The sequence below is a fragment of the Anser anser genome, assembly GCF_964211835.1.
Source record: "Anser anser genome assembly, chromosome: 14".
Taxonomy (NCBI): domain Eukaryota; kingdom Metazoa; phylum Chordata; class Aves; order Anseriformes; family Anatidae; genus Anser; species Anser anser.
Window position 1 is genome coordinate 2,124,350 of NC_139735.1, and position 27,571 is coordinate 2,151,920.

At 43.5% G+C, this 27,571-nt stretch overlaps 3 protein-coding genes across 5 annotated transcripts in view; all 3 read left to right on the forward strand.

Moving 5' to 3' along the window:
- The window catches only part of ACSL6 (acyl-CoA synthetase long chain family member 6), a 50,904-nt gene extending 45,587 nt beyond the window's left edge, over positions 1 to 5,317 (forward strand). For both annotated transcript variants that reach the window (XM_083799242.1, XM_083799243.1), the window contains exon 21: positions 484 to 5,317. In XM_083799242.1, coding sequence (XP_083655368.1) covers positions 484 to 624 — 141 coding nt within the window. In that variant the 3' untranslated portion in view covers positions 625 to 5,317. The remainder of the gene's footprint in view (positions 1 to 483) is intronic.
- A 583-nt stretch (positions 5,318 to 5,900) lies between these two features.
- On the forward strand, positions 5,901 to 17,684 carry MEIKIN (meiotic kinetochore factor). Its single transcript, XM_083799239.1, has 13 exons — positions 5,901 to 6,327; positions 7,937 to 8,024; positions 8,235 to 8,313; positions 9,182 to 9,242; positions 10,064 to 10,210; positions 10,658 to 10,777; positions 11,020 to 11,056; positions 12,286 to 12,347; positions 13,018 to 13,112; positions 13,457 to 13,639; positions 13,997 to 14,077; positions 15,005 to 15,128; positions 17,454 to 17,684. The coding sequence occupies exons 1-13, from the start codon at positions 6,174 to 6,176 to the stop codon at positions 17,498 to 17,500; spliced, it is 1,278 nt and encodes a 425-aa protein (XP_083655365.1). The 5' UTR covers positions 5,901 to 6,173; the 3' UTR covers positions 17,501 to 17,684.
- Positions 17,685 to 21,292: 3,608 nt separating this feature from the next.
- The window catches only part of FNIP1 (folliculin interacting protein 1), a 73,459-nt gene continuing 67,180 nt past the window's right edge, over positions 21,293 to 27,571 (forward strand). Inside the window, exon 1 of one of the 2 annotated variants that reach the window (XM_083799234.1) lies at positions 21,293 to 21,975. In XM_083799234.1, the coding sequence (XP_083655360.1) occupies positions 21,773 to 21,975 (203 nt within the window). In that variant the 5' untranslated portion in view covers positions 21,293 to 21,772. The remainder of the gene's footprint in view (positions 21,976 to 27,571) is intronic. The other variant, XM_083799235.1, reaches the window with a different exon arrangement.

Genomic DNA, 27,571 nt, shown 5'->3' on the forward strand with positions numbered 1-27,571 from the left:
CTGCAAAGCTGCGCGGTAATTTTGCAAGACCACATCAGTGGTGCTTGCTTTCTTTGCAGTTTGCTTTGCTCTTCAGAAAGGTGATGTTCCTTAGCATGACGTTTCTTCTCCTTCCCTCTCCTTTCTTGCGTAGTTTTTCAGCTGAGTGAAGCTGCAGTCACGATGTCACGTGTGGCAATGCTGTCCCTGGTGCTCTGCCTCCCCAAGTTTTGGCTTTGGTTTCATGCAGAAAAGAGGTTTATGTGCTCCATTTTTCAGTGCGTCCCTTCCAGGGGGCAGGCCAGTGCAGGCACAGGCCAGGTGTGGTGGCAGGATTGGGTGTCCCCACCTGGGCACTTGAGGGAAATCCTGGGGGCCTGTCGAAGTGTCCTGGGAATGCAGGAGGGGTGGAGGTGACCCCTGCAAGGCTGCTGCAGGCAGCCACGTTCACCGAGTGTGGTGCCTGGGATCTCTGCTACAAATATATCCCTTTTTTTGTTCCAGGTAAAAGCCATTTACATTCACTCTGATATGTTCTCAGTACAAAACGGTTTGTTGACACCAACGTTAAAGGCTAAGAGACCAGAACTGAGAGATTACTTCAAAAAACAAATAGAAGAGCTATATTCCAGCATCTCCATCTGAAACCACAGGAAGAATCTTCTGAATAATGGACTTTGTAGCAATATTAGAGTAATACTGAAAAGTACAGAGCCAGAATGACACAGCCGAAACGGATAAGCATCTGAATCTTACATTTGAGCCTTTTGTTTTAGGATTTCACCACTAACCATATTTTCCCTTTTCCTTCTTTTTTTCATCAGGTGTGATACAATTTTTACTCTATGTACACAGTAGGGCACTACCAAGAATTATGCTAAGTTGCCACAAAATATACAGCAATTTCAATCCATGACCAAGTAAATTATGGAAACTTATCATATTAATAACTACAAATATTTCAAATTAAACTAGGGAAAACTTCAGGTATGTCTGTTGATATTTGATTGTATATAACCTAACACGTTAGAGACTAAAATTGTGCATAATTCAATAATGTGGTCTACCTCAAGCTGTCAGTGATTGATGGTGAAAGCCTGTTTTCCCTGATCTGGAACTTCAAGCTGGATATTGGTTTATATATTAAGTGATAGTTTTTATATTTTCCAGGATGTAAATTACATCGATTTGATTTAATCATTAATGACCTAACAACCAGAATAGAAATAGGAACAAATCTCCTGGTATTTGTACTTAGCAGGCCTATTAGTATATTACACCTAAGGGATTAATATTACCTTGAGATTATAAGAACACTCAAGCAAGCGGTAGGGTAGAAGCCCCCCTGTTCCTCTCCATCCGAACCCAGCCCACCAACGGCATGCTGACTTCTCCCCAGGGCCTCCTCCAGCTCAGCCCTCGTGGGCATCCCAGCGACTCAAAGGATGCTGGAGCGCCGCTGGCTCTGCGGAGCTGAACAAAGCAAAAAAGCCTGCACAAGGCCAGCGCAGTGAGCTCACATTAACCCATGTGCTCTCGGTCCCTAATTTATTACTTTACATGCTGCTAATACTGCATAGTCTGGTCGGGCCAGCTGCCTTTCAGAACAGCACTACAGAAATGGAGCGCGAGGCAAGAGCTGCGATCCTGAGCGGGGCTGAGCAAAGCAGGTTTGTTCGGGAGAACGGCCAGCTGGGGGTGTAGCCGTGGAGGGCATCCTCCGGCACGCTGGGGATGAGGAACACTGCTGCAAGAGCCATTTCGGTTGCAAAGTGATGCGGCGTGGTAGAGCCCTGGATGTGCCTGCAGAAAGGGCTGCTAGGAAAACATCCCCACATTCTGATGCCTCAGTTCCCGTTGACATCGCTGCCAGTGGCCTCTCTGGAAAAGGCAGCCAACTTTGGGATGAAGCCTTGGATTCACCACCAGCCGCAGCCTTTGGAAGGTCCCCATGGAACAGGAATGGATGCTGGAGCTCTCTTCTGGTGTAAAGCACAGTACAAAGCAGTCAGAAAAGCGTAACGTCAGGTACTGTGAATATTGGGACTGTTGACGGCTTCCTCCTGTGACAGGGTCCTACACATATCCGTGTATGTTAATAGCTGCTGTTTGTTGCACCAGAGCATGCTAGCATGGAGCTGTGCCTGCTAGATCTTCCTTGCTAGGACAGTGAGAGTGCACATTTTTTCTCTTAGACTGGAATCCATTGTAGGCTTTTGAAGTTAAAAGATTAAATTATTAATCTGAATTATCTCATTTTCCCTCTGAAATTCCATTGCATGCTTTAAAAATTAACCAAATTGAGTTAATGAGTTAGTTTTACACAAAGACTGATTTATTGCAGTAATTTCGGAACAAAGTGATACGAAGGAAGTTGTATCTGTTAGCATAATCACTCACACACAGAACAAGGCAATTTGAACTATCAAATGTGGAAGTGTTTGTCTGAGTCCCTTTTGTGCCCGATTCCTCATTTGATTCCAGTGTAATGATTCATATCAGTCCAAGGCAAGTAAGAAATATCACTGCTGTGACCAGATGGTATTGTACGTTCATTTTTTTCCAATATACACAGCAACAGCATCCCTAGGGAGTTCGGGTGTGTGCCATGAATTACTGTACAAAATCTGGCCCTTTAGATCAGGTCACACAGGAGTTTCATCTCTGAGGAGTCTGGTCCATCTCCTGTCTGTATCAGCCAAAAGACAGCAGTCGCATGCTTCAGAGCAACGAAGAACTAAACTCAGTTCAATTTCCTCCCTTCTAAGGCAACGTACCTTTTGAATTAAAATAAGGGTAACTAGTCATCGAAGAAAGCATAGAAAAGCTGTTTTCCACTGACCTTTTTCTACCACCTAAATTGATTTACTTTTCTCCTAAGGTGATTTCAGTTTACCAGACTCTTCCGGACCACTGAACTCTGTATAAGCAGGGAAGCTCCGCATACGAGTTTACTTAAGGCTTGGATGGCTGTTATCTGTAAGCGTATAATGCTGCTTTGGTACTCAATAATAAAAGAAAAAAATACGGACCACAATAGGATGAAGCAAAATTTGAGAGAAATATGAGAGAAATTCACTTCTGAAGTGTGAATATTTTCAGAGCTTGTGGAAAGCTCTTTGAATAAACTAAGAGCTGTCTCTGTTACTTTCTTGTGTAATCAGATTTTCCTCTGCCGATGACTCTCTCACCATAACCATAACAAATGTTGCAAGGGATTAAAACTTGCCATGAGCGCATGCGCAAAGCATGTGCTAGGCATAAACATGCTTCTCTTCAAATTCCAGGAATGTTTGTTTTTCTTTGAGCTCTCTTAAACTAATGGACTTCTTGTGACCACCAAGGAAACCCCCGGGGTTGTCCAGCAACCAGTTTATTTTTTTTTCTCAAGATAACCAATTACAAAATTAATTTCTAATCCACTTCTTATTTAAGGAGTTGAGACTCAAGAGCCATTGCATAAACAGCAATGCATGTTACGCTTCTCTGTAAACAGCATTATTCTTTATGGATTAAAGATGACCATTTTTAACTACTGTCGTTGCGGCATTCATTCTGCAACCAAGTAAATGAGAAAACAGAATGAGCCCACTGAAATCAGCACGGCTCTGCTCTGGTACTGCAGGTGGGATTCGTGCAAGAACACCTTTGCCTTGAGCAGTCAAGTGTGACAAAGTAATTTTACAGCCCCGCTCCCCAGAAGGCTTTGTAGTATGTGCTGCAGATTGCGACTTTCTGTATTCTCTTATTAAAAATGGGAGGTTCTTCCTGGGCCTGGTGCTATGCCTGTGAAATCACTGGAAGACTGCCTCCAGTGCTTGTATATGAAAATCAGAGTAACGTACTTTTTCCAGGAAGAGAATATTGCTTAGTTATATATTTTGTATGTTCTTTGCTCAATATGTTGCACAGACAAAATACCATTCTGCCACAAAAATGGTCAAAGACACACAAAAGTGTGCACAGAAACCATGAGACAGTCTTAATGCCATGTTGGCAAAAATGCACAGAATTCTTCTGTCCTGAAAGGCACATTTACAGGTTCAAATAGTTGATATAGATCAGGTAAGAGAGAAATGGTGAGTTGTTTATTGATAAAGTACTTTTTTGCAATCTGTCATCACTATTAGTAAGTATCCGCATCAGTAAAGTCCAATGTCATTTTTTGCCATGGATATGATTTTTTTGCTTATAACAAAATAATCTGACTTACACAATCTTCTGGAATGAAACAAGTCAACTAATTTTATTATTATTATAATTATTTTCCATGTGTTAAAAGCACAAACTGGTGATCTATATGTAAATAAATTGCTACAAGATGAATGTAAACTGGGAAATAATATACTATTTTTGCATGGTAATGGATTACTTAAAGACCTCTTGATGCCTTACATAAAATTTGGCAAAGCATTTTATTTAGAGGCAATTCTATCTGCATACTCTTTGTTTCTATATCTCATTTTGGTTTTGTCTGTGGAAAAAGAAAAAAAAAAGTTGACACCAGAATTAGATTTTTGTTTCTTCATGGAATTAACATTCTTCAGTACTTTGCACATTTAATGGTTTCTACTCTGTACTTTCTCCTGTTAAATGAAGAAGCTGAACCTATTCTTTTTGGAGGAGAGATCTGGATACCTGTAATAACTGGGAGGAATACAACTTTAGATCTGTGGAATTGTTCCAAAATAAAATGTTTTCTGAGGCATCTAGAGCCCCTTTAAGCCCTTCACTTCACTTCAGCTTTTATTATATATTTTAGCAAAGTACAAGCAGCAAACAAATGAGGCATTTTCCTAAGTGTTGCCTATTCTATTTTCAACTGAAAGTGAAGGGATCGAAATATAACATATACATTTGTGTAAAAAAATAATCAACTGTAAATTTTTCCGTTTTGGTATATTAGCATGTATATCAAAAAGTCATCTATGGAAACTTTTGTAAAGAATTAAACTGTCACATTTCTCAGAACTGCTCCTAAGATTTTCTCATTGACTGACCTACAATAAAATCTCTTTTTTAAAATCTGTTGTTACTCCAGCACTCTGTCCTCTGTATGAATTCAGAATGCGTGCCTATACGAAACGTGTTGTAAAAAAAATAAATGACCAAAGGAATATTGGAATCTGAGATTGATTTTAGCAATCTTCTGCAAAAAAAAAAAAATAGTTGCAAAGTCCTCTGAAGATGCAGCAGTCTTTCTGTAATGGTTTCATTTTTTTATTTTAAATCAATAATAATATAACAAAATGTATATGCTTGTTTAATATGAATTGACAATTGGGAATGCATAGTATTTTTTCAGACTATGTGTCTAAAACAATAAACTTTGAAAGCACTCAGTCTCTATTCCAGTTTTTGCGTGCAGTTGCATCTATCCCTTTGCTGGTCATCCAGTAACGCCAAGGAATTATCTTATTTTGCCTTGTTAAAGAAGCAACGAGATTCCTCTTCTCTATAAACACAAGCTGAAGCATCTGGTCTGATCACCAAAGGGAATATAACGTACACGCTTCTGGCTGCAAGGCGTGTCTCAGGCCTCAATGTACCTGCAGATTTCTTAGTCACGGTCAGGGGAGCTGAGCAGCAGCAGCAGCACACAAGCCAAAGCCACCAGACGGAAGAGTGGGATGGGGCTGGAAGTTTCATGGGGAATGGTACTTTCTGGTGATTCATTTTTCGCCAGAAACCAGGGCCTGGCGCTCGCCTTGCGGAAGGCAGCCACCGCAGCTGCGGCCTGCCAACACCTCCCAGGTGTCCCAAGCCTGAGGGCCCCAGGGCTGATCCTACGGGCGCGCCCAGCCGGGGGCGGTTGCCCTCGGCTTCCATTTCTCCCTTCCATCCTCGCAACCGCCCGAGACGTTGATTTATCACCCGCCCGGCACAAATCCCCTCAGGCCCGATGTTTATCGATGTAACGCCCAGGAAAATCCAACCCTCCCCCTTCCCCCGCAGCCGCCTCAGCCCGGGCGGAGCCGAGCCCGGCGCCCACCCGGCCCCGGCCGAGCATCGCCGGGCAGCGGGCCCCGGGGCTGCCCTCACGGAGGACCGGAGGGGCCGGGCCGGACCGGGGGGGCTCCGGGCTCCGCGCATGCGAGACGCGCCCCGGCTGTCCCGGCCCAACGGCGCCCGGGGGCGGTTGGAGGTGGCCGGGTGCCTCGGGAGAGGGCGGCCCCTCGCCGCCCCGGAGGGGAATGGAGCGGTGGCGGGGCGGCAAGGCGCCGCGGAAGAAGCGCTGCTCGTCCCCGCTGCCCGGCGGGGCGGCTGCCCCGGGCTGCCCCAGCCCGCTGCAGCCCTGCCGGCGGCGGCTGTTCGGGAGCGCGGCGCCCCGCGGGCCGCAGCCCGGCCGTAAGCGCCGCTCCTTCCCCGCCGCCATGTCGGGGGGCGCTGGGGAGGGGAGCCGGGGGCGGTGTTTGACCCAAAATTGAGGTTTTTGAGGCAGTTTTGGAGGCGGGTAGGGGAGCTGTGCGGGCTGGGCCGGCCGCCGGGGGGAAGGCGATGGAAGGTCCCCGCGGCCGGGGGCGCTTGGGTTGGGTTCTCGCTGGTTGTGGCCCGAGCTGCCTGTGGCTCGCGGCCTGGGAAGAGCAGGTCAGGAGTCAGGGCCCTCTGCTCTGTCCTAGCCATTAGTGAGTAATAAAAAGGAGTTTTCTATTTCGTAAGGTACTTCTTTTTTCTTTTTTTTTTTTTCTGGCCAGCAAACCACTTCCTCTGGAAACAGCGTGACAAAACCCCTGCCCGCCTCTGGAAGGCTTTAAAAATTTGCTTAAAGCCGTTCCTCGAAAGGAACGGCCTCAGAATAGTATACAAGTTTGTCAATCTCCTGTTAAGAATTGGAGGCTTTAAGGAAAAAAAATGTGGTCAGAACGGGGTTTGAAAACTGATGGTAGTCTTGGGACTTGCTAACGTAAATGGGGAAGGTAACGTAACGTAAATGTGGGAGGTCTCAGTTGTCTATGGGTAGGAGTTTAAAGAGTTTAAAGGGTGCAGTGAGCATCGCTTCTGGTCTTGGCCATGCTCTGCTGGCTCGTGCTCGTGGAGGCGTTTGGTTCTCTCGCGCAGCTGGCCACGTACAGCAGGCAGCCGCTGAGGTCTCTTCGCTTATACTTGTGTGTATGGGGAAGAAAGAGGGAAAGGGGTGAGTCCTGATTGTACGTTGGCCAGCCCCGAAGCCTGAGGAGTTTTAGCTAAAGGGCCCTGTACGATGCTAGGGCAAGGCAGCACGTCAGACCTGTTGCTTAGCATGGAGATGCTTTTTTAACTTGATGTCCTAAAAGAGCGACTCTAGAAAGGTTAGGCCATTTCAATCTCTAGGCTACTGAAAATAAAACGTAAAGCTCTGAAACCTCTAAAACTACCTTGAAGATATTAAAATGTGTCTCTGATATTTATCGGAGAATTACAGAATGGCTTGGGTTGGAAGGGACCGTAAAGATCATCTAATTCAAACCCCCGGCTGCTGTCAGGGATACCTCCCACTAGAGCAGGTTGCTCAAAGCCCCATCCAGCCTGGCCTGTTTCTGAAGTAATTTGCTGTTTCTTAAGTAAGCGTGTCATCACCGTTGGATTATATACAGTGAGGACCAATTTTTATGTAGAAGTGATTGATTATGATGTTACTAGTGAACTCCATTTAAAGCCAGGTTAGACTCAAAGTTCTTTTAGGCTTGGTATAGCAAAGGTCACGTCCAAGGTGTCTGTTTTCCTTTTAATTAACAGATTTCTAAAACACCTGCAGCTGTTCTTGGTCTTGTTGATATACTGATGAAAAAAAAATGCTTGGGTAGAAATAATAAACCAAATCTAGACTTTGCTGTATTTGTGAAAAAATAGGGTCAAAAATTGTTGTGAGCATGGACAAGAGAGATTAAGATGCTTAAAGGTGTTGTAGTTAGAAATATTCAGTTGAATTCTAACATTAAAACTAAAATTGCCAAACTAAATACTTCTTGTTCCCTAGGCCTGAGGGGAAAATCCAGTGTGAAAACCTTACCAAAAATTAAAGAAAATTTTGAAGTCACCGAAGTGAGCCATTCATCCAACCAAAGGTCTGTTAGAATACATTTAAATGCACCGTAATTAACGCTAGCTAATAATTTATATTGTCTTGCCTCTTGGAGATGCACAGACTGAATTCCTGGCACACTGATATTTCTCAGGCTATTTGTTGACAGCTCGTAAACACATTTTGTAGTTTTTGTCAGCTTCCTCTAGCTCCATGTGTTGAGCTGAGCTCTGTTCTGTTTTTCCAAATGCAGCATACAAGCGAATGTCCAAGAAATACCAGGCTTGGAAAAAAATGAGGAGAATATAGAAGACAGCACTGTACCGCTGAAGGTGAGAATGCTGTTTTACTATTTACCTAACACTGAAAAGTGACGTAAATTCTTTCTCTACTCAAGCAGAGCTTCTTGTGAGTTGTATTTTTCAGACATAACGTGGTCCTCTAGTTTGGTGGTATTTTCCTGTGGTTTTGGCCAGCACAGAAGCTGTTGGTGCTATTGGTAGCATGGCAAAACACCAGTGCAAATTGTCTTTGGCAAGTCACTGCTGCGCTATTCCCCACATTTGTACAACTGGAACAAAGAATTTTGAGATGACTGAGCGGAACTGTTCCAGGACAGTTAACGCTGCAGTTGCATAAAAAATAGGTCATCACATGTGTTTGAACTGAAATCTTCTACAAGGGCCTGAAGTGATAGTGATTTTTTCTTAAAAAAAAAAAAAAAAAAGGCTCTCACTTAGAGTCCACCAATTTACATGTCCTGCAGACGCTTAGTTTCATAGAATATGTTGTGTAAACCATGTAAAGTTGTCTGTGTTTATAGGAACAGTCTGGGATTCTGAAAACGTGCAGCATGAGTTGTGCCTAACTAAAAATCAAGACAAGGAAAGTCATTACTCCACTGCTCTTATGTATAACTTCAGCTGATGTCAGTATGTCACTGGAGTTCTCACCCAGCAAAGACTGTAGGATCAAATTAATGGATGTTGGTTATGGATTTTAGAACTGTAAGTCAGCTTGCAGATTTGTTGATGGCACGTGAAAACAGTGCTACAAATCATGCTCTGAATAGCGAGTTTAGGTGATAAAGTACCAGACGGTATGTTTCTTATTGTCTGTTAATGCAGGAATACGTGTAACTGCATTTATTTGTCTATATCCAGTTTTCTTAGGTTGTTTGTATTGGTCATTTAATTTTAGGAATCTCTGATAATCAACTTTGAAAGTAGAGACAGTCTGAAAAATGCTGATGTTACTTCGGGTGAGTATGGTGATACTAGGTAATTTTACAGAATACATTGCATCTGTATAAAACTAAATGTAAAAAATCATTATTGAATTTTAATATTTCTGTAAAAGTACTGGTGTGCGGTTCTTGTATGTTATGAGACAGTAAAGGTGTCGTGATCTTTGGCTAGACTTCTGCCTCTTATTTCAGCATGTGCTTGGTTCACATGACTTGGCTGTAGGCAGCCCAAACAGCACAGGAAATACTCCAAGCAGGTGAGTGTACCTTGTACTTAAGGTCTTTTGCATGGCCGGCATACTTCTAGCAATTAAACAAGCTACTGATCTCAAACTTCCTGTGCCTGTGTTTATTTTAAAATCTTCTGAGAGAACTGTCTAGCTTATTCATTAGGAAAAAAGGGAGGAGGGAGGGGAAGGCTACAACACCCGAGACAGTCTTGAGTCCAGCCTGTTGAAACCACATGATCTTGGTTTTATTGTTGACAGAACTACTTGTTGACATGAGTTCTTCAATTTACTCAAACATTCGTTTTTAAAAGCTTGTTTCTAAATGGTTCTTCAGGAAATAAATCTGGCTGAGGTTTATTACCTTATCAGAGGCTAAATTCTTCAGGTATTTCTGGTGAGCCTTGGATAAGGAAGGTGTCTTCTGGTAGCTTATGGTAGTATAAAACAGGCGTCAGGATGTCCTTTGTTTTTAACTGTATTGTGAATCAGTATAAAAATATTGAATTGATAATATTTAACTTATCACGGGAGTGGAATTTAGCTAAGGAAATCATGATGGTTTGTACAAGACTTGGAATCCTTCTTTTTTTTTGCCTCTCTCTCCAGATACAGGAATGACTCTTCCCACAGGCGTTTCAACATTTCTCCTGGAGTGTTTAGATACAGATTCAACTGAAGATTATAACACAGGTGTAAGTGAAAGCCTGAACAGTTGTCCATCCCCTGAAACATTCAGAGATGAGGCAGGTTTAGGTGAGACTTCTGGTTTTTTTTGAACTGTTTGATGCCATAAAAATTCAGGGAACTAACTACAATAGAAAGACTAGCGGTCTCTGTTGGTGTGATGCACCGGGTCAGATCTTTGCCATGAGCCAACTTGTGCTTAATATGAAAAATGTGTATCTGGTCTTCCAATCCAGAGCGAATCAGGACCTGATATAATTTGAATTGTACTGTAAGCTTAAAGTGTTTGCTGTTAATACAAGCTGTTTGTAGGGAATGACCAGCTAATCTGCCTTCAGCCAACCTTTGAGACAAATTTCTCCCAAACTTTTCTGCATCTGTTTGAACCAAGACAATGCTTTCACTTTGCTTTAAGGTTATTGTATTGCAAATGAGAGTTCTGTCGGTTTGGTCAAAATGTTAGTAACTCACTCAGTTCTAGTATGGGAAGCTTGCACTTATATCTTCTGTGTCCAGAGAGAAGTAATCCGTACTTTGAGGACTTCGTTAAATACAAGAACTCCACGCTCCTGGACTCCAGCAAAGCGGTGGCCATAGATAAGATACCACAGATCTCAAATCTTTCAGCAATATTAGGTAATTATTTTCTACAATACTGAATAATATATACAGAAACATTTCGCTGTAATACAAGGAACCTGTATAAAATGTGTATTGATCATTTTATTTAAGACATGTCTGAGGAATGGGGAATAGCTTCTTGTTGGAATTCTACGTTTGCTTTTAATATTTTGCTTTATAACTTATAAAGTATTAGCATACACACTGTCTGGCTTGCTTAGCTTTTTCTTTTAAAGTTTAGATTTTGTGTTTTTCAGAACCTGTATTGGAAGATTTTCAAGACCAATACACAAGGTAATCTGCAAAGCAGACTCTTTGATGCACCTGAATGCTTAGGTTTTTCCTCTTTTCAATGATATTTTGGGCAGTATGAATAAGCCTGTGATCCTGCAAACACTTCTGGTGAGTTTCAACTGCCTGTGTCCCCAACTTTCAAATTGATGCATTAAGACAAGCAAGTATGAGTTTGCTTTATGGACTTCCTCTTTCAATGCTACAGCTGTAGGGAAACTGGTGAAAGAAAACCCAGTGCGGGATTTTATGGAAGTGGATGTTTATCTGCAAAATCCCTAAATAAGTTGCTTTCACCCACTTATACTCCCTTTGTCAGATTTCATTCAGTTGCAAACACAAGATGTGTATGCCCAGGTGGTCTGGTCAGGGTTACGTGTGCAGTACAGACTGTGAGGAGCACCTGTTGTCAGCTCCTTATTTTCGGTGCTTGCCCAGGACAAAATTAGTTTTTGGTAGATCTTTTATTTTCTGTAGCAGTCATTAGCTAACATGGGGGCCCACCTTTGCTTCAGGATCTTGCTGAGTTCAGCCTTCAGAAATCTTAGGAAAGGTTGCTGCCTGCTATTTTTTGTTTTATTGGGGATATATTTTTCCCTAACAGGAACAGTATATGTGATGTGCTGCAACCCTGTTGCTGTCCTCCTGTTGTTAGGATGCCAGGTTTGCTTTTGGCAAATCAACTGTGCTGTGGTTTTATCACAATGCATGGTCTTCACAGAGTCTTCTGTATGCTGGCTTTGCCACAGTGCAGGCCTTGTGGTTCTGGCATAGACTCGCGTTCCTCATATTTGTTTCTAGGAATGATGTCCTTTCTTATAATGCTTGTGCTGCTGTTTCCAGTCTTACACACAGACATTTCAATTCATATGTTGTGTAAATGATCTTGATATAGTCTTGCCGTGTTGCAGATCTCTACACAACTCAATCTGAATTTTATTGTGATCCTAAATTTTCCCCTGCATCCTCCTTAAATACGTTCTGTCCTAGCATATTACAACACTGACTACTTTTCTTCAGTGACTGTCTTCTGTAGCTTTTAAATAGCAAGTATCTTCAGAATAAGCTGTTACTTGATGATAGATCATAACCTATCAAATAACTGTGAAGGGTGTTTCATAATTTTAAAGACCCCGTTCACTCATTCTATATTTTTCTACGATTTCCTTGTATGTTGTTTTATGAACATTAACATTTATTCAGAACAGCTCACTTTTTTTCTCTTCCCCTAGAAAGAGACCATCAAAATGCAGTGATGGTTCTTCAGAATTAAGTGTTTCAACTACTCTGGCAGGTAAAGTATCACAGGGTAAGCTCAACAGTAGCTAGAAGGGAAAGTGTGAGTTGAAAATCTCAAGCAGATAAGACGTCGTTCTAACTAACTTGTTAGGGGGTGACAAAAAAATGAAACTGCATTTTTATATTTAATCGCCTGTGATGCTCAGTGAAAATTCATTTTCTTATTTAACTTATCCAGCAACAAAACTCTTAGTCATACTACTTACTTCAACTTAGCTCCTATCAGCCTTCACAAACAGGGTGAGGAGTCCCTCCTGTAACTACAGTTCAGAAAGGTGACTGATGCAGTTCTGGCTCTGGCCCAGGCACCACATAATTTTCCTCTGCTTAATTTGGACTATAATAGCAGCAGAAGTTGCCACTGGCAAAGACTGCAGTGATTATGCAATTCCTCTGCTCCCATAGTATGTGTGTGTGGCAGTAAATAACCACGTGAGCATACAATTAATAAGCAACCTTATTTCCTCAAGGAAAGGGAGAGTGAAGGAGTAAAGCTGCCCTGTTGGGGGGAGGGAGAAAGGCAGAAACGAATTATATTGAAGTAAGTATTTGTATGGGTGGCTTTGGAACAATCCCTATTTAAAAACCATCCTGTAAGACATGGGTTGAAGAGTAGCTGTGGTCTTTGTTTCAAAATTAATTTGTTTGTTGGAAATTTATCACAGGAAAAAAAGTCTGTAAAATTACAACTGCAAGAGAGAGAACTCCAGACCGAAAAGCTGGTGTGCGCTGTTCTTCACCAATAGGACCGGAAAGAAAGGTGAAAGATGTTCAGTAAATCACTAGGTTGTAACACAAACGACTTGCCCCTTCCTTGTACAGGTGGAAGTCCCCACCTAAAATTGTTGATGTGCATTCAAGCGTAGTTCCCGTGCAAGGAGTGCTTGCAGACAATGGCAGAGTGAAGACAGCTTGTGGTTTGCCTGTACCTCTGGATAGCTCCAGTAGCGCCCCCTGGGCTCACTGTTTTTCAGACTGATTGTGTCACTGCTACCAACCCAGATGTGCAGAGCTCGAGTATGACACTAAGATTCTTTTTGTTAGTGCTTACCAGGCTTTAGAGATTTGCTTTAGAACATGAAATATAACCGTTTCATCCTTTAGCCTGACATTCAGACTGCCGAACCCAAAGGGGTGAAGTGCAAGAGAAATGAAGAGCTTTCTAATCCGTTAGAAGATGATGCATCATCACTCAGTCAGCTTGAATCTGTCCCAGCAAATGTTTCAGCCAAATCAGTGGGGGTGACAGCAGAAGCACTGCCATCCAGACAGACAGATGCTGTGGTGGTAAGTATTTCCATTGTGCTCTGCTGATGAATAAAGGCATAAAATTGAAGTGAGAATTCTGAATCATGGCAAAAGTAGCAATTAAATAGGAAAAGTGTTAGGAAGTGTTTTATCCCCTAGTTTTAAGGGGACCTCAAAAGTATTTTTTCTGGGCTGCAATAAACGGGTTCTCTGTCTTAATTCTGGAGTGCATGAGACAAAAAGCAAATAGCTGGAATTCAGTACTTAAATGCTAAGAACTGTTAGTAATTTTTAATGTAGCTGCTATAAAGCAGTATAGTCTACTAAGGGAATACTGTAGGAATAATAATGAGTAGACAAGAATTTTGTATTTAATTCTTCTCTGTTTTTGTTTAGCAAATGAATTCTACTGTGCTGATCATGGAGGAAAAAAAAGCCCTAGAAAACACTGATTATGCTCAGCGTGCAAAGCTAGATGTGAGTGTGTATCCTGCTATACCTTTTTTTAATGATTAAAGACAAAATGGTCTTTGGCACAATCCAATTCTTGCTATGCTGATGGTACGATACAAACTACACAACAAACTGTTAAATACAATCAGCTGAACAGTTTAAAAGAAAAGAAAAAATCTTAGGTATCTTTTTTTTTTGCATTTTTATAACATCTTCTAATGGAAAAACAGCACTTAGCCTTACTTCCATTACCTCTTCTTTCCAAACAAACTTGCTATTTAAATGCCAGTTTGGATTCTTTGTCAGTAAAAGTAGTGCTACCACTTCTGTCAATATGGGAGTAGAAGTAATGTCTCTGTTATTTCATGCCATAGCTCCTACCAAGTCAGCAAACTGTGATTTTTGTAGAAAAAGGGAAACTTTAAAGAGAAAGATAAATTTATTTTGCACCAGGTGATTTGGAAGGATTTAAGTTGTAGAACTTAATATACTGTTGCAAATGAGCTTCAGTTTATGGGCACTAGATTAACAGATAGAGAAGATCAGGGTCTTGTTACAGGCTGAAAACAAAAACTAGGAGGCTGAAATCCTAAATCACATTTTTGAAGCAATAGAACATCTTTCACATGAGCCAACAAATGTTATCTAATTGGAATTGTTGTCTGTTCTTTAATTGGGCAGCTATTGCTGCATGTTTTGTATTTTGGTGGGGCTATAGCTTAGCTTGTCACCAGCCTCATCAGGGGAAAAGTTATTCCTGAATACCCCTGTCCATATGTAAATTCAGAAGAAATTATTTGTGCATCTCTGAGCTCAGAAAAAGAAAATGATCTTCAGAGTCCAGAAGAAAAGAGTTCTAATGTTATGGCACTCCATAAATCCAGTCTTTACGTGGTAGTCTGTACAGTACTATTAAATGGTTGTGTGACTGAAATGTCGTTATTTTTTCAGCCTTTGTGTTCCGGAAAAGAAATCTGCTCCATTGTCAGAACTTCACCAGGTGGTAGGTCTTCCAGGCATCACCGAATTCCAGTTAACACAAAAAAGTTCCTCCTTCCTGAAGGAGTGCCTGAAGGTAATGGAATATAGAATTGATTCACTGTGTGAATGATAACAATCTATTTGTGTTTAAAGGCTTTTTTAAAAATCTGAATATTTGGAAGAATCACAGGGTTAAAGGTTAAAACGCCATGAAAACTTCAAATCCTGACTTAACACTGTTTTCGCATAGTGGTACTTACAGACAAACTACACTAACGCTTTCTGCTTGAAGGGTGTTTGATATATCAGTGCAGACAGTCTTAGAAGTACAAAGGCTACGCCTGCCAGTGTAACAGTGGGAAGAGCTCACAAACTGTCCATCTGCCTGCATCTCACTACAGTCGGTTGACTCTTTCCCCAGCTGGCCTGTAGAAGTGTCAAAGTATAGACTGGAAAGTAACACTAAAATAAGATCTTTTGTCTTAACAAGCCAATAACTTTGTATCTGTCTTGATCATCTGTTTATCTTTTAAGTACCTAAAGCTGCTTTTCCCGCTGCCCAGTCAATAAGATGATACAGAACCTGTTTTGCTAAATACTTAGTTGGCATCTCAACTTCTTTATAAAACTGTCGTGTTTTCTGTTTCATTATCATGGGAGGAACCTTTAGTTGGCATTGTTAAGATATCAGCTGGTTGACAATTTTCTGCTGAACAAATTCTATTTGAACAACCCCTCTGTCCTGCCTGTAATGTTAGCTTCACTCTCCATGTTGTTAGACAAGATATTCCAAAACTTCTGCTAAGCGTTTTCTTGTAGCAGGTGACACATGCTATAAAATATTTGCCTTTACAGGGCTCAGCAAAACTGGGCTCTTGGCCGCTAAGGGGGCACTACGCATTAAGTTACTGATTAAGGTACAGGACAAGTTGAAGGTGAATTCTTCTGAAGAAAACTAGAGCTTTGCACTTCAATATGGCTAATTTAAACTAACGTATAAGCTTTTGGAAAGAGAGATTTGTATAGAAAGACTGTCCCTCGAGGGTATTTAAGAAAAGCTGCTTTTGTCTGATCTGTCTTCAAAGCTGTGATGAAACTTCCAGAACAAGACATGGTGTTGCACATCTCCAGTTTACTTTCTGCTTTTTTGACTTAGCTTCAGTTCATTCAGATCTGTTAGCAGTGTTTCCATTTCATAGGCTAGATCATTAGAGACAGGAGGTGCTAGTAGGTAACACTGGGAATATCTGCGCCTCTTCAAGGTGCTCCTAAACACAACTCTGAGCTTCATTGCTTTGAGCTTCATATGGAGACTCCCTAGAAAAGAAACCAACTTGTTTAGTAAGTTCTTATCCTTTATCTTATTTCTAAGGTGAAGATGTCTGACTTCAGCGTTCAGCCACTGGCAGGTTTTATGGCTTTCTCAGCTAAACTGAGCTCTTTAGCATCCACATTTTTTCTCTGAAAGTAGTTCCTATAATAGGGTATGTTTTTCTTTAAGGATTGTCTATTTCTTTCTAAAGGTTTCTGTTCTTTCTCTGAGACCCTCAGCGTAGGGGGAAGCTCCTTTCTTCACTTCCTAGATTTTTTTTAAAACAAGAATGAGAACTGTGTACAGAATTGTCTCATTGCTACCACAGAGTTAAAATTCTCTCCCTTTCTGATCTCTCGTGAAGTTTCTCAGTGTGCCGCTGGATGGCATATGTCTTCCTAAATTTAAAACGGTTCTTTACAGACAGTGTCTGCAAGCTGTATTCATGTGTCATATATGCTGTTTTAATCCAGTGTAGTGATGCTGTATAAGCATAATAGTGTTCAGAAATGATGAATATGCACAAGTTTTCGATGGAATTGCAGGTTCCTAGCTCCAGATATTCTCCTGCTTTAACACAGCTTGAGTGTATGCAGCATCTAGAATGCAGGGAAGTGCTTTCAGTGTGTGTGTTAACTAATGGCAATCATGTGATGCTTCCGTACAGATCAAGGAACTCAGTGTGACAAGGATGTAAGGTCATGTGCCTGAGAGAATTGTGGCAATACTGAACATAGGTCATACTTGGTAGGCCAGTGGGTCTTAGGAAGTGTTGCTATCAGAACAAAACTTTTTCTTTTGTTACTGCTTCTCTAGAAGAGTCTGGGAGTCGGAATTAACTTCCACTGATTAAGGGTGGGGGGATTTTTGTATGCTGGTTCTTTCCATCTCTCCTTGAGGAGTCTTTTGTGTGATACTCTTTTTTCATTAGGAATGGGCGTACACTCAAAACTGTTTTTCTCTTCTCACTGACAACTGACTTAGAAGATTTAGGTTACTCCAAACAAGTTATAAATAAATTTTCTTAAACATTTCAACAGCTTGTCAGAGTAATAAGCTTTCTTTTACACTTGAAAATAGCATCTAACTTATCATTCTTGTTCCCAGATATTATTACAAGTACCAAAAATTGGATCCACTGTAAACGCAGATGAGGCTTCTGGGTTTCAGCAGGAGTCAACGGAAGAAGCAAAGGGAGGTGAAACGGAAGTACTAATAAGTAATTAATGGCCACATTTTTTGGCATATACATTATCTGAAACTTAGTATACTGTTTGCAGAAAGTTTGTAAATCCCTTACTTGAACACTTTAATATTAAATTTTTTGTACAAGCAACTAGATCTTGTTCTGGGCATTGTTCTTTGAAAACTCCATAAAGATGCTTTTTTAGTTCATTTAGATTTTTTAAAAGCGTGACTCAAGGACAGCAGACCAAATTCCATTAATGGATCTATTTTTGGCTCTTGCTGTGCCAAGACTTCTAGATTTTTTTTAGTGCTATTGGCATTTAAAGATGTGACCTCTGCTTGAGGTAGGAATACCCAATTTTGGGATGCTTACATGAGTCATCTGTAGCTTCTTACAATTTCTTGCCTCCTGTCCCCATCATGTTCCCAGGTTGCTCTCTACTTCCCTACTTACTCCTTTTTTTTTTTTTTCCAATCAGGAAGTAGAGAATGCAAGTCTCCCATGATGGCAGTTCTTTATGCTCTTGGCTTAACTTTGTATTATATCTGCAGTCTGGAACTGCTTTGTATTAAGTATCAGTGGACCTGATCCTTTATTTTGTGGTGCACGTTTGGGGCTGATACTGATGGATTTCCACGGTGAAACAATGACATCGTATTGTCATAAGTCTATTGAGCCCTGTTTGTGTGGTGGGTAATCTCAACACCGAATTTACGCTGTGATACAATATAATTTCTTGGCAGAGAGGTTGATCTGATGCCCTGTGGATAAGGAGCTATATGCTCTGTGGATAAAGGCTCAGAAGGCCTATCTGATAGTTGAAGATGAACAGCTGTTTGTGTCTTTTAGTAGCTTCAGACTTGTGCAGAGCAAGCAGGTGCAGGTGCCTTACATGAATACAAGAATTCAAAACAACAGCAACAAAAAACCTTCATAGATGAATTGTCAAGCACTGGCTGTTGGTGTTCTGGATTTTGCGGTTATGCTCATGCTGCTTGGCACATAGGTTAGATTCCCAGTGCTTCCAGTTCAGTTTGTGGATTGTTAATCTGTAGACGTCATTCTTCAGCATGTCGAACCCCTCAAACACTGACAAGAACACAGCTCTTCTCCACTTGCATGTACTGCACGTTAAAGTAAGTTGGATCCCTACAAAGTTCTCACTAACAACACCCCTTGCTCAGGCTCTTTTGTAGAAATAAAAGAAGTTTTTTCATGTTTTAAAATAATAGTTTATCTTCCTAGACGTCTTGAAATCTCTTTCTCAGTATTATCATCCCGAACTTGCATGCCCTGGAAGATATTTCCATGTTTCCAGGAAGCGTGTCGAGAAGACATAAAATCCCCAACTTTAATTGGTTTGACAACTTCTGAAAATACCTGTGCAAGTTCAGACCTCAAGCCTTATTGCTCTGGGCCAGAAACAAGTATGGATAGATGCTTATAGGTTTAGTCTATAAACAAATACTGTATAAACATATTGTATGGCTCAAGGTTAGAAATGATGCCATTAAATTATTTTTCCTTTAAGCATTAGTAGAGAGGAGTAACTTGCCAGTAACTTGTTGGAGCCCTCTCAGGAAAGCTTCTAATTATCGATATCCTTGTTCTTACAAATGCTAAGCTGCTGATAATTAGGTATGCAAGAATTTAGAGCCCCTAGGAGATGCAGGTTAGCTCCCTGGTGCAGCTTTAAGGAGAATTAAGTAATGTATCTAATTAGTTGTGATTATGATGATTGTTCAAGTAAAGGATGATCCAGAGTAAAAAAAGCGTCTATTGTAAGGGTTATTCTTGGAGTCCTAGGAAAAAACGTATTTTGTCCCCAAAGCAGTTTTAGTTTCTGTTCAGGAAATAGACTGACAAACTAATCGGAGAGTGCAAGAAGAAAAAGCAAGTGTGTAACTGTGGAGTTGGCTGGAACAGCCTGAAAATTGCCGAGTTTTGCTTTTGTTTTTTCTCAGTGTGATGGGACTATGTAGGAAGACAGAAATATCACGAACCGCGATCTCTCTTGTCCTTCCCTTCAGTTACGAAAGTGCTGCTTCTTATTTTCATCTTCTGTCTGACTCTTAGAGAAAGTATAATTAATTGCAAGGCTAGCGTTCTGCCCGAGGGAAGGAAATTTTAATCATTTTGAGGCTACAACAATATCCCCTCTTGTTCCCCTTTTCTGAAAGGGTAGGCATTTTCCCATGTTTTGGTTTCAAACTGAAGAATGACTACATAAAATTTCATTCACAGTGGAAACTGGCTCTTCCATGTTAGTGGATAAAAGTTATGGGTCACAGCCAGTTAATGGACGGTAAGAGCTTATTTATGCAGTGATTCAGGAAAGAAGTCCGCTCGATATCAATAGGGCTGCTCTGTCACAGACCTAGACATGATGAAGTCTTAATGGCTTGAAAGGAATTGCAGTGAGTCAGTCTGTGCAAGAGCTGTGATAGTGCTTTGTCACTAGAAAATGAGCATTGTAGACGAATGTTTCGGAAATGTTTTATACAAAAAAAAAACATCTAAGAAGGTTTTCATTAATACTTTTCAGTTACTTTTGATCCTAATGGTACTTATGGGAGGCAAAGTGCTCGGAGATGATGAAAGATGTTTTTTCTCTTTCATTGAAATGCTACGGGAGTATGTGTGCCCGCTGTTGGAGTGTAAAGCCATTAATATGAAGAGGCTCTATATCTTGGTCTGTAATCTCTGTAAAGACAGGCCAGGCCCGATGCCCAAGGCGATGCAGACTGGACAGATAAATTGGCACTCATGTTTTTTGTGTAGGTATAAGGATTTGTCTGTGGGGAGGTTTTTACAGGAAAATGGATGGTTAGTCACATATTTATCTCACTTTCTCTTACTGTCCATCATCTCTGCTACCTTGATTAAGGTATGTTAACCAAGCTTCAGAATGCCTTGCTGTTAATTTAGGAGCTTTGGGAACAGATTTATATATTAAAGGGACGCTGTCAACTTGAATTTTAATGCACTTGAGATTAGCTGAATCTTCAGTGCTGTAAATTATGAAACTGTTGAAAGCTCAGTTGCATTTCCTGGCCAAATTCTATGATTCTGTATTATTCCCTACTTGAAGGTTTTATTTGAAACCGTATTTCTATGCCGACTTTGAAGGTATTATATTCTTTCACCATGTGAAAGCCTAAAGATCAGTCGTCTGTATATCTGCAGCAGGCAGGTGTATCCTGCATACAGAACAAAGGGGAAAAGATGCATCTGAACGTTAATTCCTAGTTTCTATTATAATCATCATCAACTTCTAGCAGGTGAAAAGCAAGAGTTCCTCCAGGTGGCTGGTTACATCTATCTACAGAACGATCCCCTGCACGTGTTACCCACTACCCTATCCTTGTTTAAAAGTATTTTAATTTAATGTTACATCATAGTAACATTATGTCTTAGTTTAATTCCATTTTCCAGGGAAAGCAATGAATCACTTCTGTTTACCCAGTTCTTAATTAATTAGCTTTCTGCTGGTCTTGTGTCTACAGAGGGAGACAGTGAAGGAGGCTGTTAAGTGTATCCAGTGTTGCCATTTCGTTTAAAGCTGTATTAATAAACAGTTCTGCTAAATAAATAAATAAAATCTGCAATTCCTTTTGATTTTATAAAATCTATCAAACTCTTTTTTTTTTTTTTTTTTTGCTTATGTTTGTTCTGGCTTCAACCGCAGCGCATCACGTCCCCGATGCCGCTCTGCAGACGGATGTTTTATTTGTTATGATGGCTTCCTCTGCATGCAAATGCCTGCGGTCCACCTTCCTTCCCGTCGCCTGACTCGCGGAGGGCTGGGGCTGAGCGCCCTGCTATTTCTGTCGGGGCTGCGGTGCGGGAGAGGCCCCTCGGGCTGCCCCCCACGCCGGGGCCGGCCGAGAAGAAAGGGGGGCAGGAGCTGGGGTCCCGCAGCTCCGGGCTTTAAGGGAGAAGACGAGAACGCACGGAAGCAGCAGAAGGCTGCTCCGACGGCCTCTGCGGGGCTGAGAGGGGCTCGGAAGCGGGGCTCCCGGCCGCGTCTCCCCGGGCGGGAGGCGGCGGGGCCGCGCCTCGCCCTGCCCCGCGCTGCCCCCGCCGGAGCCCCGGGGCTCCCCCGCGCGTTCCCGGCCTGGCTCCGCGTTCCCCCCCCGCCGGGCGCTCCCGGGCTCGGGGGCCGCGGCTCCTTCCCCGTCCCGCCCCTGGCGGCCGCGGCGGGTGACTAATGGCCGTCATATGACTGTGACACCGAATGGAGGCGGGCGGGCGGAACCAGCCGCGAGGGGACGGCGCTCAGCGCAGCTCGGCGGCGGGCGGCGGCGAGCGGCGGCGGCGGCGGCCGGGGGGCAGCGGCGGCGGCCCCAAGATGCCGCCCACCCTGTTCCAGAAGCTCTTCAACAAGAAGCACGGGCTCGTCTCCCCCGCCAGGGACGCGAGGGACGACTGCGTCTTCAGGTGAGCGGGCCGGGGCCGCCCCCCGCCCCCCCCCCCCCCGCCCCCGAAGTTCTGAGCCCGCTGAGGGGCTGAGGAGGAGGAGGAGGAGGAGGGGAGGAAGAAGGGCGGCAGCGCCCCTTCCCCCGCAGCCCTCCTTCCCCCGCAGCCCTCTCCCGGCAGCGCGGGGCCCCTCCTGGCGCCGCTCCCCGGCTCCCCTCAGCCTCCCCGCCCGCTCCGTTGGCCCCGGGGCTCCGTCCCCCGCCGCCGGGGGCGCCGAGCCGGAGCCCCCCTCCCGTGCCCCGCCGCCGCCCAGCCGCCTGCAGCACCCCCCCCCCGGGCCGCTGTGAGGCCCCCGGAGCCGGTGTGGGGCCCTCGGTGGCTTCCCCGGGGGATGCTCGGGGCCCGGGGGGGGGGAGGCGAGGAGGCGCCATGCCGCTTGTCACGGGCGGGCGGCTGGCGATCCGCAGGGAGCAACCTGAAAAACGTGCGGGAGGGGAGGGTTTGGGAACGCCGAGTTTTCCCCTACAGCCAAGCCAAGCGTAGGGGTTACGGGTGAGGTTCGTCGTGATCTAACCGCAACACAACTGGATCCACCGAAAGGTGCCAAGCACAACACCGGCAGGCAAAAAAAAAAATAAAAAAAAGGGAGTATTTTCTCCAGGAGAGCCCGTCCCGCTGCCCCGAGCCCCAGGGGCTGCTCGGGGTCTGCCCCCATCTCAGCGGCCTGAACCTTGGTGGCCTTGCCAGGGACAGCCTGGGTTCCGGTGGTCCCCCAAAATTCCTCGTGTGCAGGGGGACGTTTCCCTCGGCACCCCTGCGCCGGGGCCTAGCCGTCGCCCAGGGCTCGGTGCAGAGGTTAGGGCAGGGACTGGAGCTTTTTGTGGCTGCGAAATGAAGTGCTGCTGTTGCACAGCCAGGTAATTGCTGCGCTGGAAGGCGATGCGGTCCCAGTCTTGGCTGGAGTGGCCAAAAGGTAGCCTGCAAAATCGTTTTAAAGCGCAAAGTTTGCGACTCGAATGCAAATCAAACGCGCTTCGCTAGTAAGAGTTGTGCGCATCTCGAAACTCTTCTACCAATGTCATAAAGCACTCCTCCATCCTGTCCTGACATTTATTACCCACCAGGCTCAGAGATGACCAGCCCTTGGGTTGCCCTGTAAGGGGAGATACCTGGCTGATGCGCTCAGCTTACGTGGTGGCATGCGTAGCTGCCCTGATAGAATTTCAGACGGCAGTTCAGGTGGTCAGGAGCATAACTTCAGTAACCGAAGCATCCCGGTGTCGACGGGTCCGTGGTGTCCTTACACAGGCAGGAAACGTGGCTGGACGCTGCGTGAGGTCTGGTGCTGTAACGACGACAGCGTGCCTTCCACAGCCACTGGTCACAGCTGCTCCCACGCCTCCCTGCCATTTACTGGAAGGTGGTCCCTTTTTTTTTTTCTTCTTTTTTGTATTATTTTTTAAGAGACAAAACTCTGCAATTATGTCCATGTCATCCAGTTTTCTAAATCAGCTTAATACTGGGCTCAGGACCCTTGATGGGGAGGGTCACTAGGGCTGGTCTCTATAATTGCCGTGCCTTTTCCACCCTGTTAAGACTTCTGGTAGCGATGAATTTGTATGGAGACTGGCGGTTAATTCAACAGCTGCAATGCAGACCCTGGGGCAGAAGTGTGGGGATCACGCCTGTGTTGAAAGAAGCGAAAGTGAGTACTCTGCAAGGAGGCGTCTCTTCTTCCCTCTTTAACATGCACCGTTCTGTGCCAAACTGGATGTGAATTTTCAAAAAGATATGTCACGCTGTCTGCCTCACCCTCCTCCGCTTGCGTAGTGCCGTTTTGCCTTGTGATATGATCTGTCAACCAGTAACCAGTGAATTTGCAGTTGTTATTTATTTTTTGGCAGACCTGTGTAAAATCCCAAGAGGAGGCTGATGGTTCTCCTGGCGGAGACAGGGGGGAGTGCGAGACCTGGCTCTTTCTGACAGGAGCCAAGTATTATATTTCGAGGACTAATACAGATGCCCGCTAGGCATGTTGCCTAATGGCTTCTTTTGTTTTCCAAATGGGGATAAGTCTTGAGTTAATCCTCACTATATATGGCCTTATCAGTTGCTGGTGAAACTTTTGGATAATGCACAAAACACAGACCATTACTTATTACGGCTGTGAATTCAGAGACGGGAAGCAAGCGCTCTGGATTTTTAGTCTGTTCCTGTGTCTCCAGCAAACCTGAGGGCAACACGCTCATCAATTTCAGTGGTACAAGATTGTGTTGGTATATTATTATTGCTTATGTTTTAAATAACAGAACTTTTTTCCAAATATTGTGAACTTGGTTATTGTTGTTTGCCTTCACTGTGAAAGCTTGGTCCTCTTATTGAGGAGGCTGTAGAATACCCATAAAAAATGCATGAATTCACTTAATATATTCAGGGATTAATATGTTAAAGAGAGAAAGCTAGCTACTCTGGCATATATCAGTATAGCAAAACATATAAGGATGATTTTGATGCTCTTTTTTTTTTTTTTTTTTGTCTGTGAATATACTTTGCATTTCATTCAGGCTTATTGTGAAAATTTACTAGGGCATAAATTCTACTTACCTGAACTTACTTACGTTATTTCAGAAATAACATAATGCTTTTCAGGGGCAAAGTATTTTCTTTACTATCTTTTTTCCTGCTTAGAATCTTTCTGTCCGTGATGGGTGTTGAGAGAGAGTCCAGCCAAACCGGAGGTCCTTCAGAGCTAGGTGCTGGAGCGGTTAACAGCTCTGTGATGGGACCAGTGAGTTAGCAACTGTGAAGTATTTGGTGATGTCCCAGTTTGTGGTCTTTTTTCCCCACATGCACGAGCCATTTATGTTACGGAAGCGCTGTCAGGAAGTCACAACAGATCCACTGCATGTTGGTAGTTCAGCCCTTCAGCTTGGCTGAGGACAGTTGGCAGACTTGGTCCATACACTGAAATGTCTCTGCACAGTGAGGCACTCACAGGAAGAGCAAAAACATTCAAAGTTTTAGTAGTAAAATATGCTTACAAGGAACACCTGCAAGTGTTCTAGAGAAGAGACAACCCCTTAAGCTGTAAGGTGTAGAGTACCAGCTGTCTACTGCAAATAATACTCACGTGAGTGGATTTTCCCCGAGGGCAACTTCTGCTATAAATAGGATCCCGTGGCCGTGTTGTAGCATCTGGCAGTGGCCGCTGCTGGTGACAGGAGACGGGACTAGCTGAGCCCAGGCTTGGGCTGTTACGGTCATTAGGAATTTGAGATTGCAGGTATGCTGTTCTCTAGAACTTCAGATGCAAAGTATTCATGTTATAAAAATACATAAAGCTGTTTGTGTGAATCGTGTGCTGTACAAGTGTCTAAAATGTGTATACATTTTTAAATACCAATTAAATGAACCCTATTAGAAACTCTGTTTCTAATCAATCTCCCCAGTAAAGTGGACACAATCTTTCAAAAACTTCCTTAAACTAAGCAGAAGCAGCCACACGTTTCTGCTGAGTATTGTGTGTGCGCACACGGTGTTCCACTGGGCGCTTGGATTCCCGACTGCCACAGAAGCTGCTTTTACAGGCGGGTATTTCTTTTTTGGCTTCCTCGCGGTGCACTTCAGTGCTTTGGAGAGGAGGGAGCTGCAAAAGCACTGATACCTTGACCATCGTTTTGTTCTTCAAAACGCACTCGGTAGAATGCGCCCAAAGCTCAGGAAGTTGCTGAGAGGTCTCAGTTTATGTCTTTGTTGTTAAGATACGTTTCTTCCTAACTTGTGAAATTTGTGGACGGTATTTCCGATGGTAAATAGAGCTGTAAGGGCTGCAGCAGAATTTTTGTGTGAGGGTGAGTCTGTTGAGACAGTAATTGGGGTTGCAGCACTATTAACCTCTTGCAGAGGGGGAGGGATGCTCCTGTAATACGGAATCACAGTACTGGAACATTTTGGGGTTATGGGTGGGTGGAAATGCAGTGCTTCTTTCCATCCTGTGCATCAAGTTTAAGTGCTTGTTCTCTTGGATATCTAGACATCCTTCCCACCTAGCGAGAGGTTAGCGGGATTATTACTTAGGAGTTCTTTTTACACTGAACCTCAATAAAAGTTTGTATCTTTTTTTTTTTTTTAACCTAGGGAGCTCTAAAGAACCATCTCACCCCGAGGGGCATTCCACTGATGTTTGCAAACTCTGTTTTGCTCTTGTTGAAGCACCTGTTGTAGAGGTACAGCTGTGTGGTAATTGTTCAAGCTTGAAAGAACCCCTTCTAGTTTCGAGTCTTACCAACCGTATGGAGTTTTTTTGGGCACGTTCTTCCTTTAGGGGTTTGCTTTGGTTTTCTGGGTATTTCTGAGGACAAGAGCAGCTTTCCAGGTGGGAAAATACAGGAGTAAATAATTTTAAATGTTACTTTCTTTCTACATGGAGAAGGCCATTTCCAGTCATTCTGGAACAGTGCTTTCAGGGGGTCTTTCTGGAAGAGGTGCTGTTCCTTTATTGGTGGTGCTTTGCCTGGTTCATGAGAGATGAAAGGCCTGAGGCTGGCTGCGAGGTAGTGTTACCTGAGGTCTGTCTAGGCAAGTATCCCCCATCAGGCCAGACTCCTTTTATTTCTCTGTGGCAGTGACTTTAAATGGTATCCTGAGAATTGTTTCATTTCACATAATTTTTGGCAGCTGGATTCATCAAGGGAATTGCAATAAACCTAGGGCTGGAAGTGGGTAGTGTGACACCGGGGTGCCTCACCAGGCAGTTCCTCTGCAGAGCTGTTGGCCTTGCACAGTAAGAATGCTGTGCGCTTTCTTACAACAGCATAACTGCTTCTCGAGCCGGGAGCTGCTTTCTTCTAGAGTGATCTACACTGCGAAGGGATTTGGAGACAGCTAGCAACATGTTACGGTGGACTTTTCATGAGGGAGACTGGAGTAAGGTAAAGGAGGAACATGAAAGTTGTCTTTACGTTCTTTTTCCAGTCAAAGTTTTACCCACAGAACTTCTTGGTAAGTGCTCGCATTGTTTCTGAAGGTAGCTAGCACTGACGTAAATGGTGTGGTATCGTTGCAGGGACTATTTTGCGTTTGTTCCTCCTGTGCTCAGAGCAGGGGTAACCAGCAGAGATTACTGTGTTGCTCTGCAATTTTTAGGTACCGCTTTATTAGAAGCCTCAGGAGTTCAGAGCTAGCAGCGTTTGGACACCGTGGTGTCATCAGAGCCAAAGTCTGAGAGACAGCTTGGAGTTTTGGCTTGGTTAAACCACTGCCAGAGCTCCTACTGAATTTACCTCCTCCAGCAAACCAGGTATCCCACTCCACCCAGTGAGGGGCTTTTCTGCTGCACCAGAGCCTGCCCAAGCCTGGGGAGTCAAGTCTCTTACACAGCCACGTTAGTTCTACACAGCCTGCAAATTTATTAGCCTAACAGCACCTCACGAGGCTTTTTCAAGCTGTTCCGTGGCAGCCAGTCTGACCAACAACTGCTATTAGTGAAATGCTGTGTTTTGATATTTGTTCACTTCTGGCATTCCACAAATTTTTCACCGGGGCTGTAAAATTACTGGAATATTACCACCTCAAAGTCTTAACACCTCCAAAAAGAGCTTTAGCTGGACTTCACTTT